Genomic DNA, 13,575 nt, shown 5'->3' on the forward strand with positions numbered 1-13,575 from the left:
GGATCCTGAGCATCTGTGCTTTCAACAAATTTAAGACTGTAAGTATTGGGCTAGGCCCTTGGCTCAGGCCAGGGGTGGCCAACTCCGATCCTCGAGAACCACAAACAGGTCGGGTTTTCAGGATATCCACAATGCATGAAATATATGCATGAAATAAATTTGCAGTACCTCCATTGTATGCAAATCTACCTCATGCATATTCATTGTGAATATCCTTCAAACCAGGCCTGCTTGTGGCTCTTCAGGTCTGGAGTTGGCCACCCCTGGTTCAGGCCCAGAGAGGGAGGGAAGGCAGCTGCTGCTACTGTGGCAACCCCTACTGGCCCATCAAAGGCACTGAGGGTGTGACTGAGAGGAGGGTTCCTAGAGCCATCTAGGGATGTCATTAAGGAAGGAAGATGATTGAGGGCAATTGAAAGAGAAAATACAAAAAAAAGAGAAATCTATAACCATTTCCGGAGGCTTTATGGAGAAATGCTGGAGCAGGGGAACTTGGAGAGGATTGTTAGATATGTAACCCCTGACCTGAGGTCCTCACTGAGGAGTCCATGGGCGAACCCTCAATTCCAAGGGCTTAAGATAACCAAACTTCCCATACCGTTCTTACGTCCCTCTGGTTCCCAGAGTCCTTGAGTGTTGTATGAAAGTCTGTAAGATATACAGTCAGAATCATGCTGGACAATGAATGTGGTTCCAGCATAATATTACTGGCAATTAATGTACAAATTAAGTTGAGGACAATGTACAAGTCTTTGTTCCAAGAAATCCATTACATAATTCAGTTTCAATAAATCCTTGTCTCTTTACTGATGTTTACTTTCCTGTTCTGTTTGCACTTCCTTTTCTAATTGCAGACGTAGTTTTGGAGCTCCCTCCCAGAATTGGCAGAATAGGATTCCTCACTAAATTTACATGGCATACAATACAATCCCATTTATCATACTTTGATTCCGATGACTACTCCTTAACCAGTCTCCTCCAGAATATCCTGATGATATGTGGTGCTTAACACCGGATAGGTGCCAGGGTGCTCCTTTCCTCCATGAATGTGACTCCACTCTTCAGGTTGATCTCTGAAGGGTCCTTGGATCTCTCAGACTGAGAGATTCCTTTAAAAAATGCCTTTGTACTATGACTAAATTCCCCAGGTCTTGTAGAGACCCCTTGGGGCTCTCTACAGATACTCGTATAATATGGATGAAACTGGGTTTGACTCACTTCAATTTACCCTCTTTTGGGCAATTATTTATTGGTAGTGATTCACAGGGAAGGGAAAAAAAAATCCCTGAAGAGTCTTGGACAATTCTCTTCTTCATATAACCCCACCCACCCATTTTCTAATCTCAGGAACCTCCTTAGAGCAGATTCCCAGGTCGTCACCTATCCTTTATAATCTCACCAGGGCTGGATTTAAGATTTTGATGCCCAAAGGCAGAATGGCACAGCAGTTCCCTTTCGAAGCTGTGTTGGCACATTGGCCCTAAAAAAAAGCAGAGGCAGGCCCCTCTTTCTTCTGCATATTTAAAACCTTCACAATGTGGTGCTCTGGGCAGTTGCCTATGCCTAAGTCCAGGCCTGAATCTCACTAGATGTGATTAGCCAGCCTTACCGTGTTTAACAATGTGAATTGAACTGTCCCACTGGGCCACCACTCTGTGACCTTCTCAAAGGCTAAAATATCATCTCTGCCCTGCCCTGAATTCTGAACCCAAACAACTCAGCTTGTTTCTGATCGCAGGGCCTTCATATAATAAAGAGATCTGTTATAGTGGCTCTGCTCTTTCAAACAATATTATGCAATCTTATTTATTTTCATAAAGGCATATTGCACCTGCATTTTGCATTTTCTTTTACTTTTGTTATGTTTCTAACATGGAATGATTTTATTTTTCAATTAAACTGGAGTGACTGGAATCTGGCTAACATGCAGAGAAATTCATCCTCATGCATAGCAACACGAGCACAGTATTTAAAAAAAAAAAAAATGCTTAAAACCCCTGTAAAATATCATACACAGGTGCTTGAATTGTCAATGACTGGCATCTAGTGCCAAACGCTAACAATAGATACCAGCATTAAAATAATGTACCTTAATTAGTTCTTTTTCAAGAATTTTTTAATGCATTCAAAGTAGCAAAAACAAAAACGGCACTTTTATATCCCACTTACATGCACTTTAAGAACACTTTTTCAGCAAATGCTAAAACAAAACGGAGGCAGGCATCACTTATCTGAGATGGAAGAAGATCTCAGAAAAACAGTCAGTATGAGAAGCCCAACATCACCAGGGTTTCAGTCTTGTTTTGAGGGCCAACAATTGCTTAGCAGTGTATGTCTGAAGGAATAAACCATTATTAAAAGAGCTCTGCTTAAATATTAATATAACAGTGAAAAAAAAACCCCCAAAGGATGTCCAACCAACTTTTACATTTAAAATCAGACTTGCATGTTCACAGATTTTGGCAAGCTGCAGTTGAGTCGGGCGCTCCTGGATGCTTTATTATGATGTTAGAGGTTGTTGTTTTAACTGCCATCAGGGACAAGGCTGATAGTCAAATGACTCAATGATCTCTAAAATATAGTAAGAGCCATGACCTAGGATGTCTAAATATAGAGAATGTTTGTCTATTGATGATCCTGTTTGTCATTTCTAATGTTTTGTGATGTCCCACTGGTGCGCTCATTGGATAGCACCATGACAGTCCCAAGGCATACACATTAGAATGTGACTTTTACTCGTTTGACATGCAAGACTGTAGTGTACACCCAGGAAATACCACTGTCGGAATCTAATGTTTGCCTTGAAATATGAGTGGTCACATGCCATGTATGTTAGATTATTGACAAACATGCCTCTTTTACAGTCGTTTCACACTGGAAATATTATTTGGACGTTTGCCTTTTCAGATGGTGGAGATGGTGTGCCTTCATGTAATTAGTTTAATGGAAGCCCTGCAGGAATGCAATTCCGCTATCTTTGTCAAGGTAAGCAAACGCTTTCTTGCCGACAGTAGGAAATATGCCATAGTGTAGGATTAATTTCTGCAGGCATCATTTGCGGGCAAGGGCTTTCAAAATCTTTATGGGCTCAATTCACCCAAAAACATTTTGGCCCCTTGAGGATGAATATCTGAAATAACCCTGACCACCAATTGTCACAGAGGCAGATTTTTGGAAGATAGTTGACCAAAAAAATAAGTCTCATGGCCTGGAAAAACTCCTTAAGAGAAGCAGGAGGAGCCACCATAGTTTCTCTATGTATTACCTCCTCTGTGCCCAGAGTGGTCCACATACACTTATTCATTCAAACGCCTTTTACTCATTGCTGGAAGCCCTGCCTATGGCCGATGCACGTTCTGGCTAGAGAAACTCCACAGCAGAACAGCTCCTGTTATAGTATTTCCTATAGGAATAATTTTGGCACTTTAAAAGATTTTCATGTTTCAAGGAAGAAAAACAGGAAAATCCTCTTCAACACTCTTCTTTTTCTCTATTGGATAACACCGGAAACAACAATCAAACACCCTTCCTCTGTTTTTAAACACTGGATTATAGTTTCCCATGCAAAAGTCACTCTTAAAGGACCATTTCTGATGTTACCTCTGGAGATTGTGGCGCTCACTGCTTTGTCCTATTTTAATGACTAGAACCCATCTACAACATGCACAACATCTTTTTATCTTAATCTAAGACACATTTTTTTTTATAGATTCACATCTTTACTCCCCCTTCTTGCATTCAGTCATACCTCACTCACACTTGCATATTCTACATGCATGAAGACTCATAGTATTATTGCAGGAGATAGCACTGATGCATTGCCACTGCTGTTAATGCTTCAGGTTTAGTTGCTGAGGGCTAACACAGGGTTCAATATGGGCCATGGTGTCCACTGAACCTCCCTAAGTAGACACCTTCCCCCTTCCCCCCCCCCCCCCCGCTCCCACCCAATGTATAAGAAGTCTCCTCCCTCCCCCATCAGTGGCTATACAGAAGCTGAAAGGGGGCAGCAAAGAATATCCTGTCTCTTCTCTCACCAGTTCCACCATGGAAAGTGACACCAGTCAAGCTCACGCAGACAGCCTGTGGTGGTTAAAGCGAAAAGCTGACTAACCTTCCTGAGGTGTAGTTAGGTTTTTGCATTAGCTGGTGGGTTATCCCTAATCAAATAGCTTAACACAATTTGTGTGAGCCTATTTTAATATTAATGAGCTGCTTTGCCTTCATTTGCATGTGACACAGCTCATTAATATTTTTCTTGCATCAGTCCACATTAATGCGAACTAATGCACAAATGCATGAAGACTAATGCACTGTTAATACAGGTAGCACATACATTGATCCTGCATTAGGCTTGATACCCTTTACCTCACTGGCCGTTACTGGAGAATGTAAGGGGAATATGCATCCTTAATACTGGCCCACATCTCATGTCTATAACAGGAGGGGCTCCTTCTTTGACTGATATGCCCCATGTGCTGGTAGAAACACTTCCATCCTAATCCTTCAGACCAATCTCTGGACTTCCAGCTTAACTTGGTGTGTAAAAAAAAAGAATGGGTAATTGCAAGCAAGTTGTATGTCCATGAATATCCATGAGCCTAGTTTCAATCTATCTTCCCAGTAACAACTGAGAAGCCTGATTTACTAAAGCTTTTTTTTCCCCAGGAAAAGTTTAGTAAGTCAGGTCCTTGGCTTGGTATAAAGTGGAAATCTCACTGCACAGGCGTGCAGGCATTCATCCAGCTAAAATGACCTGACCAAATACCGCCTTCCTGAAACGCAGCTGAAAGTACGCGTGGCTGCCATAGTGTGTGTGCGGGCTTCTCGCTGCATTCAAGCCAGGCGTTCCTGGGGGGGTGGAAAATAACACACTCAGGCATGAGATCCCCTGAGGCACACATGCTCTTTTGCTCCCGCTCAGCCAGCCACAGGCAGAACAGGCGCGAAGCATGCGGACGCTTAACTCCTGCACTTTGCGCCTGCTCATATTTTCAAAAAGGGAAACTATGCGGGGAGGGGGGAGTGGTTTCCCTTTCAGACTTGACGCAATGCATGTGGGCTTAGGACATCACAATACTTTGCCCAAACCTGGGTTATAGAAACTTGCTCCTTGATACTGTCTTAGAAACCGTCATATTTCTGAAATGATAAGGAATAAAAAAATCCTCCGTGTTTTTAATGAAGAAACAGAACTTAAGCTGCCTGTAAGCTACCCTGGGTCATTATCTCTGGAAACTGCACTCCCCATCCCACCCCACCCATTAGGGTTTTGTTTTGTTTTTTAACTGTGCTTCCAAGACGGCAGGACCTGTGCTCTTCTGTAGCAAGTTCCTGGAAGAAACACAGTTTTCTTGCTTTAGAATCTTCCGTAATAAGGCACTCGAAGAGATACAACTCATGACCTTGTAGTTTAAGCAGCTTCAAAAGCTCCCAACGTACAGTAAAGCCTAGATTTCAAAGGTTTTCACATCCTCTGAATTATATTCTGTATAGCGTGGACAGGACCTCAGTCCTCAACGGGGGTTGTAGCTTAGGGTGCAGGGCCCCTGCTGCATCCGCAGAGCACCTGCCCAACCTCTACTTGAGGGGGGAAAACATCTGCTGATGCCCCTCACCAGCATACAGGTGTTGACTTTAGCTGTGTTTTTGAGGGGGAAACATCCCCCGTGGACAGAAGAAAGAGAGAAAATGACATACGCCTGCATAATTATACATCTATACAACAGCCCACTATCTATACATTAATTTACTCCCCATCAGAGATAAGATCAATTTCCTGCACAGTATGACCATTTTATAAAATGCTCCATATCCCCACCAAATGGAGAAATGATGCTGGTGTGGGTACTCATTTCAAGTTGCGATATTGCCCTGATGGATGAGTTGCAGGAAGAAGGGAAGGGCCTTGAGGTGCTATGGCCAGTCAGACTCTGTGTTTTGGCAGCCCTACCAGCTGGATAAGATCAGCCATAATGAGGGTCGTGCAGAATGCACAGCAGTTCAGACAGCTGATTGGTCGTGGGGAGGGTAGAGGTCAAAGCCCTATCCTCCGGTAAAATGGGCGACTTGATAGCTGCCTGCCCGTGTGTGGGTAATGAGTTTCCGTTTAGGTCGGCAGCACGGGCGCTCTTAGCCGGGTGTGCTTGGAGGCAGGGTTTGACACGGACATGGCTAGTTTTTAAAAATGATCAAAACTATCCAGATAGGTTTGCTTTGAATATGTCCTCACACAAAAAGCAGGCACAGCTGTGGGCAGGCACCGTCCTGTGTAGGCAATAAGAAAAGCAAACCGTGTAGTTTTGCGTTGATTACACCAACAAAACCCCGTGGATATAAATCAACCACCGTGTTTGCTGAAATGCGGGTAATTTGATTTATGTACTCCATACAGGGCAATCTTCAAAGTGTTTTACACAGGTAAACTCGTGCTTACCTCTGTAAAATGGGTTGCCTGGCCACTGAGTGGGTAAAAGGAAGTCATAGAGCATACAAGAAAGCGGCCCATTCCTGAGGGCAGGGGGAGGTCAGTAGAAGGAATGTACATGAAGATTTTAAAATCTCTCTGCACTTTTCCCCCCTTGGAGCCGACCTGCGCAAATAGCTGGTGCAAAGTCTGCAGACTTTGCAGGTTGGATTTTCCACAGGAACCTCCAAGGGAGTTTGCCTTTGAAAATGAACTTGCAGTCCCAGGGGTGTAAAGTACTCCTGGGCATACAAGCTCTGCAGGAAAACTGCAAATTGCTCCCATAAGCACTTGCAGGTGGTACCGTCCAATCCAAATGGCTTAATTAAACAGAATTCAGTGTTCATGCATAGGTGATTCCTTCTGGATGGGCAAGTGTCTATCCTTCTTGTTCTCGCTCTACGTAACACAAAACTGAGCAACCTATCAGCCCATGCTACCCTAGTGGAAGTGTAGTGGAGAATTACACTTTACTTTATGGAATACATTGATCTGTTTGTTAAGGGAATGATCCTTCTTGATGTGCAGCGCTATGCATGAGGAAGTAAAAGCAAAACAAAAGAGTGCAAAGAGATTTGAGATAGGATTTTCTTCTTTTCATATACCATGTGATCCTTCTTTAATTCCTGCGTAGTATTCTGATTATCTTCTTTCTAGTTATGACAGTGTTTTCCTAACAGGAATGAAAGAGCATATTTCATTCAATTAGTTATTTAAAAAATTTCTATTCCACTCATGTCCAGGCGGATCACAATCAAAACATCCATAATAAATGCACAAAACAAATAAGAACATAAGAAAATGCCATACTGGGTCAGACCAAGGGTCCATCAAGCCCAGCATCCTGTTTCCAACAGTGGCCAATCCAGGTCATAAGAACCTGGCAAGTACCCAAAAACTAAGTCTATTCCATGTAACCATTGCTAATGGCAGTGGCTATTCTCTAAGTGAACTTAATAGCAGGTAATGGACTTCTCCTCCAAGAACTTATCCAATCCTTTTTTAAACACAGCTATACTAACTGCACTGACCACATCCCCTGGTAACAAATTCCAGAGTTTAATTGTGCGTTGAGTAAAAAAGAACTTTCTCCGATTAGTTTTAAATGTGCCCCATGCTAACTTCATGGAGTGCCCCCTAGTCTTTCTACTATCCGAAAGAGTAAATAACCGATTCACATCTACCCGTTCTAGACCTCTCATGATTTGAACAGGGACAAAATAAAAACATCCATGCATGTATAAACAGCACAAACATAAGAGTCCGCATACAAACAACTGAAGTACATGCGAGAGATCACTCTACCATCCTAAAAACAGAGATGGCGGAGAACCCTAGAACACAGCGCTTCATTGCCCCCCGAGACCTGCTGTAAATGCCTTTCCAAAAGTTGTAATACTCGTTAATATTTGGACCTGACCAGGAAGAGTGCTCCGTAACATAGGTCACATTGTTGAGAACCATGCTCAAAAGCTTCGTGCACATGGATTACTCAAAAGGACGGAACTTTTAAAAGGCCCAGATTTGATGACCATAAAGAGCAGAGGGGAATATAAAAGCGCCAAAGAGCATTGGCCCAAGGCGTAATTTTGTTGTTTAATAACTTGAACACAAGCATTACAACTTTATATTGAATACGTGACTCAACTGGTAGCCGGTGTAGGGCCTACAGAACAGGTGTTATATGTGTTTTTATTTTCCCCTCTTGATTCCTGTGAACATATTTAAATGAGGCACTCTGATCACTGAAGGATGGATAAGCACTTATGGCTTTTTGCCCTTAGTCTGAGCTGACACCAGGGCATGGTCAGTGTGCTTCCTCTGCTGAAATCCAGATATTGGTCACATCGGTAGAGCTACTCTGCATTGAGAGAGAAAGAGGGTCAAGCCTACTTTAATGAAGCTGATGTGATTCCAAATGGGGTTATTTATGCAACTATTATGAAATATGCAGGGCCTCTGAGTTCCATTGTTTTAAACATAGGTTGTGGTAATTTCTGTCCTCCAAATTTGATAAAAATCTCTGTACTGGAAAGCTTTTTTGAATCCTGAATTTGGTTGAATTGAGCCCTGTGCCATCAACCAAACATTACCAGGAGTTAAACGGATTGGATTTTTAATATTGAAAAATGGAAGAAAAACTGGAGTTTCAGATCACCAACTTTTCACTGATTATTCTTTGCATGCACAATTGTTTCCAAAGGTATTCTCCTAAATCTGCATATACGGTAATTAAAGATAAGAAAAAGAATATTTTGGGGTATTTGTTTGCTGTTCGCTTATTTGCAAACCTTGGTAGAGGAACATGTTGGTCACCATGGTACAACAGACGTTTTTAGATACTTCATTACATAAGGCTTACCATACTGGGTCAAAGTGAGGGTCCATAAAGCCCAGTATCCTGTTTCCAACAGTGGCCAATCCAGGTCACAAGTACTTGGCAGGCTCCCAAACAGTAGTATTTCATTCTGAAATCCTAACAGCACAAGTGACCACCATGGGATTGAAAGATTATTTAATTGACTCAAAATCTGGGTTCCATTTGATATGAGAATTTGCCGACAGGTTGGATCACAATTGCAGAATCTCATCTCATAAGAACATGTATCTCATAAGAGCAGTTTTTCAAAAACGTTGTCCTTTTATATGGCCTAATTCCTGTTAAGAGAACATTCTGCTTGCAAGAACATTGTTTCAGAGTCCTACCATGTTTTCACCATGGAAATAATTGTTGTTAATGTAACAATCTGTTCAGCTTGGAGAAGAGACGGCTGAGGGGGGATATGATAGAGGTCTTTAAGATCATGAGAGGTCTTGAACGAGTAGATGTGAATCGGTTATTTACACTTTTGAATAATAGAAGGACTAGCGGGCAATCCATGAAGTTAGCAAGTAGCACATTTAAGACTAATCGGAGAAAATTCTTTTTCACTCAACGCACAATAAAGCTCTGGAATTTGTTGCCAGAGGATGTGGTTAGTGCAGTTTGTGTAGCTGGGTTCTTGGAGAAGAAGTCCATTAACAGCTATTAATCAAGTTTACTTAGGGAATAGCCTCTGCTATTAATTGCATCAGTAGCATGGGATCTTCTTAGTGTTTGGGTAATTGCCAGGTTCTTGTGGCCTGGTTTGGCCTCTGTTGGAAACAGGATGCTGGGCTTGATGGTCCCTTGATATGACCCAGTATGGCAATTTCTTATGTTCTTATAAGAACATCATTCCGGAGTGCCAAGACTCCTGTCTAAGGAAGTACTTCCTGATATGTCTTTCTGCTGTCCCACTTTGCATAGCAGTAATTCCCATTACAAAAGCTGTTGCCTTGGATGAAGTATTCATTTGGTCCCAGAGGTGTGGGGTATCCTGTAAGGGCAATGCCAGTGGAAAATTTTTGCAGCTTTTTCTGGAAATTTTCTACATTTTAAAAATTAATACTTTGAAATGCATGCATTCCATTTAGCATAAGGAAAGAAGGAACAAACGGATTTTGCTATCGCAGTGCAGTACTGAAAAAGAAAAATGCTGTATTACTGGAAGCCTTGCATGATCCGTCTTGTCGGCATCAAAATAAACCAGCAATGTTATTCGGTATGACCAATAATAATTAGCATTCCTTGAATAGAATGGACAGTAGATCAGGAGATGTCAATAATTAGATTCCACTAGTAGAGTTAAGTAGTATAATTGGTAAATTGGAAATCTAGATGGCCTTCAGTGGTGCATCATTTCTATTAAATTAGTGGTACATCATTTCTATTAAATTAAGAATGTTATTCTCTCTTGGAGAGTTCCCATTTTCCCTTACAAGGGAACTGAAAGGGGCAGGGAAAGGCTTACTGAGGGAGAGAATTAAAAGGGGATCATTCATTTTCATAATGCTATTCCCACCGGCTGTGGTGTTTATAGTTGGCTGATGAGAGTGCGTAGCATTGGACAGAATATATGTTGATTCATTAAAGGGGAACCAATAAGAAGAGGAAGGACATCAAAAGTCCCACACTGTCCATAAAGTTCAAACAAAGTTTCATTATACCTAGGAAAAGAAAAAAGGTTAAAAAATGTCAGCATCAAGCCAGAATGTTTATATCAAGGATTCAACGGTCCCCCGACAAGAGCCGTGTTTCGGGAAGACTGCGTCGGGAGGGAGTCCCCAATAGCCCAGGAAGGGTCAAAATATTTAACAAACTTATGGACAACCACTCAGTTCAAGAAATTTCTCTATAACAATCTCATAAACGACTATACATTTCAAGATTCAAAACAGAGAGGGCCAGGAGACATTGACGGCTTGCAAAGATTGAGAACTGAACCTTTTTGCTTGTCTGTTAAGTATAAAAAAACTTTCTTTGAACTTTATGGACAGTGTGAAACCTTTGATGACCTTTCTCCTCTTATTGGTTATTCATTTTTGATGGTTGGACTGTCGCCTATTATCATTATTTGCCGATGCATTAATGGGGGGGCCCATACACCATGTAAACTAATTTACATGGACAATATGCGAAGCTGGAACATCTGTTCAGGAGAAGTGATCTTATCTGGGTTGAAACTTAGCTGGAAGATAATAGGGTTTTTAAAGTGTGGTGCATGTGGGGTTTATGTAATGTGTATTTAATGTATGTCGAAGTACTTCAAGTCTGAGTGTACCACTGAGGTTGATTTTATTCACTGGGAATGTTCAATAATGATTGTATAAACTTTGTATTTGATAGAATGTTTTGATAATCAAAGTGAAAAAATATTTAAAGTAAATTAAAAAATAATAAAAACATTGGTGTAATTGTTTAAAGTACCATTCATTGGCATATATTAACAGACTTACCCCCTGGTTTTGTATTATAAAGATTTTTTGGGCAGGTGATTTTGATTATAGCTAGATTGACTTTTGCCATATTGGGCTCCAAATTATGCCATTTGACCCCTCAGAGGTCAGGTTGGAGCCGAATTACTTGACCTTTAGAAAACAAGTAAAATCTTGGCTATATTCTGCTGGCTAGCTTGTTTGAAGAATAGGGAAGGTCAGAAATCAGAATGGAGCTGAGGCTCTGGAGTAGTGAACGGACAATTAAACTCTGCTGTGGGGTTCATTTTTGGTGGGACAAGCAGGTTGAGGGCCCACTTCAGGCTGGTGGGGAGCAGGAGGGAAGGCAGTGGTGGGGGAGGCTGGTTGGCGAATTTTTATGGTCATTTACAAAATGCTATTTGGTTTTTTTGTTGTTGTTGTACATTGCAATGGGCAGGTCTCGTATCTAGGACTGTGCTCTACAAGAAATAAATGGAATGAAATGAAATTATACACTAACAAACTGTATTCATTTCTCCATATGCAGCTCATCCCCATGTGGTTGCCTATGATTCAGTCCAACCTCAAGGTACATTTTTCCTTACGTCTGCACTTGGTGCGAGATTAACCGTTTGCATGGCGTGCTCTTTAAACTGAAAGGCCTCCCGTTTTTTTTTTTCTTTTTCTTTGTTTTCCCTCAGCATTTATCTGCTGGACTACAGCTGCGCCTTCAAGCCATCCAGAACAACGTGAATCAGCACAGCCTGAGGATGCTGCAGGGCCCGGCGCAGGCGAACAATAACTCTGCCGTGCTCCGCAAGTGGTTGCAGTGCACCCAGTTCAAAATGGCCCAGGTGGAGATTCAGTCCTCGGAGGCTGCCTCCCAGTTTTATCCTCTATGACCTGCGGGTCAGTCGCCGCGGGGGAGGGGAGGGGGGAGGCCGGGTCAGAGTCGCTGGGGAGATTTCCGCCAGCGCAGGCAGACAATGGGAGGAAAGCTCCACGGGTGATGGAGAGCCACAGGGACCGCAGTGGCGGGAGATGAAGCGGTTGGGTCTAATGCTCATGTATATATTGTACACTCGTCAATTAAGTACAGTTTGGAAAAACTGGAAGCAGCCAAAACGAAGAGCAGAAGGGGTTGTGGCATCGGCCGACATTCAGGTGAAATGCGTCGATTCCTGGGTGGCTCTCCACCTTTTTGTGGGGGGGGGGGGGGGGGGAGAGGATATGAAGCGTTATCTTTAATTTCTCTACTCTTTGAAATACAAAAATGTATAGCAAAGCTCATGTGCTTGCCACATGTTGGAATTTTTAACAAATTGAAAGAGGGTATTTTTTTTTTTTGTCCTTTGCTAGAAAAGAAAAAAAAAAAAAAGAAAAAAAAAGTGCAAAAACATAAAAACCTTTTGTGCTTATTTTTTTTTTTCCTCAAGATTTATAAGACAATCAATGCAATAAAATATGTCACTGTCAAACAGCGACATTCACAAGAAGCTTCTTGACAGAATGTTTCTGGAAAACAGCAGCTTTTACAAATAGAGCATTCGGAAGTGCACTTAAGCCCGCTCCTTCACTAGTTTTTATACCCTGGACCTGTTAGACTTGGGTCAACACAGACTTGTTCTCCGTACCATGGCTCTGTTTGGCGAACGCTCCCACGGCACACGGAAGCTTCTTCCTCGATAGCAGCCCTAGCGCATGCCGTACCAGTGGTCCACACTTCTGTACAGGTCCTGTCGAAGCACAGCTTGCATCCTCGGAGAGGTCAACCCCATCCACGCTGCAGAAAGTGCTATGGGACTTTAAAAAAATGACGGAGGCCAGAAGTCGGAGCATGGCTACGTTCAGCGCCTCTTGTGACCCTGTTCTATGCATTCTCTCTTGTATTTAACACTGTAACACACTGTTTAGATACTTATTTAAGATAGTTTTAAGCTATGGATTGAAATGCTATTAAAAGCCTATTTAATACTAGTCTAAGTATTGATTACTTTATTACAATTACTTGTTTTTTGATATTTCTGTAAGGGTAGATTGATCTTTTTCCTGAATCTAAGCTCGTAGAGGATAACTTTCAAACAGCTATGCACAGTGGCATATATGCATGCATATGGCCATTTATTTTATAACCCACGCTCATCGTGTCTTTATTCCAGAACATATGCACATATGTATACTACAAATTCATGCAATTCATTGCAAGTATTTCAATGCATTGAATGTGCATACTCTTCCTACCTATTTTAAAGATATACACCCGCACATTTTACATGCAAAATTGAAGTAAGATTTATTCATGTCAAACCTGATTTACGCATGTTAACTTG

General features: G+C 41.8%; 1 protein-coding gene across 1 annotated transcript in view; it reads left to right on the plus strand.

The window, feature by feature from the left end:
* Positions 1–12,416, plus strand: part of UNC79 (unc-79 homolog, NALCN channel complex subunit) — a 245,531-nt gene extending 233,115 nt beyond the window's left edge. Inside the window, exons 49-51 of the mRNA XM_029597854.1 lie at positions 2,908–2,985; positions 11,793–11,834; positions 11,947–12,416. Coding sequence (XP_029453714.1) covers positions 2,908–2,985; positions 11,793–11,834; positions 11,947–12,147 — 321 coding nt within the window. The 3' untranslated portion in view covers positions 12,148–12,416. The remainder of the gene's footprint in view (positions 1–2,907; positions 2,986–11,792; positions 11,835–11,946) is intronic.
* The last annotated feature ends 1,159 nt before the right edge of the window (positions 12,417–13,575 follow it).

This window comes from Rhinatrema bivittatum, chromosome 4 (assembly GCF_901001135.1).
Source record: "Rhinatrema bivittatum chromosome 4, aRhiBiv1.1, whole genome shotgun sequence".
Taxonomy (NCBI): Eukaryota; Metazoa; Chordata; class Amphibia; order Gymnophiona; family Rhinatrematidae; genus Rhinatrema; species Rhinatrema bivittatum.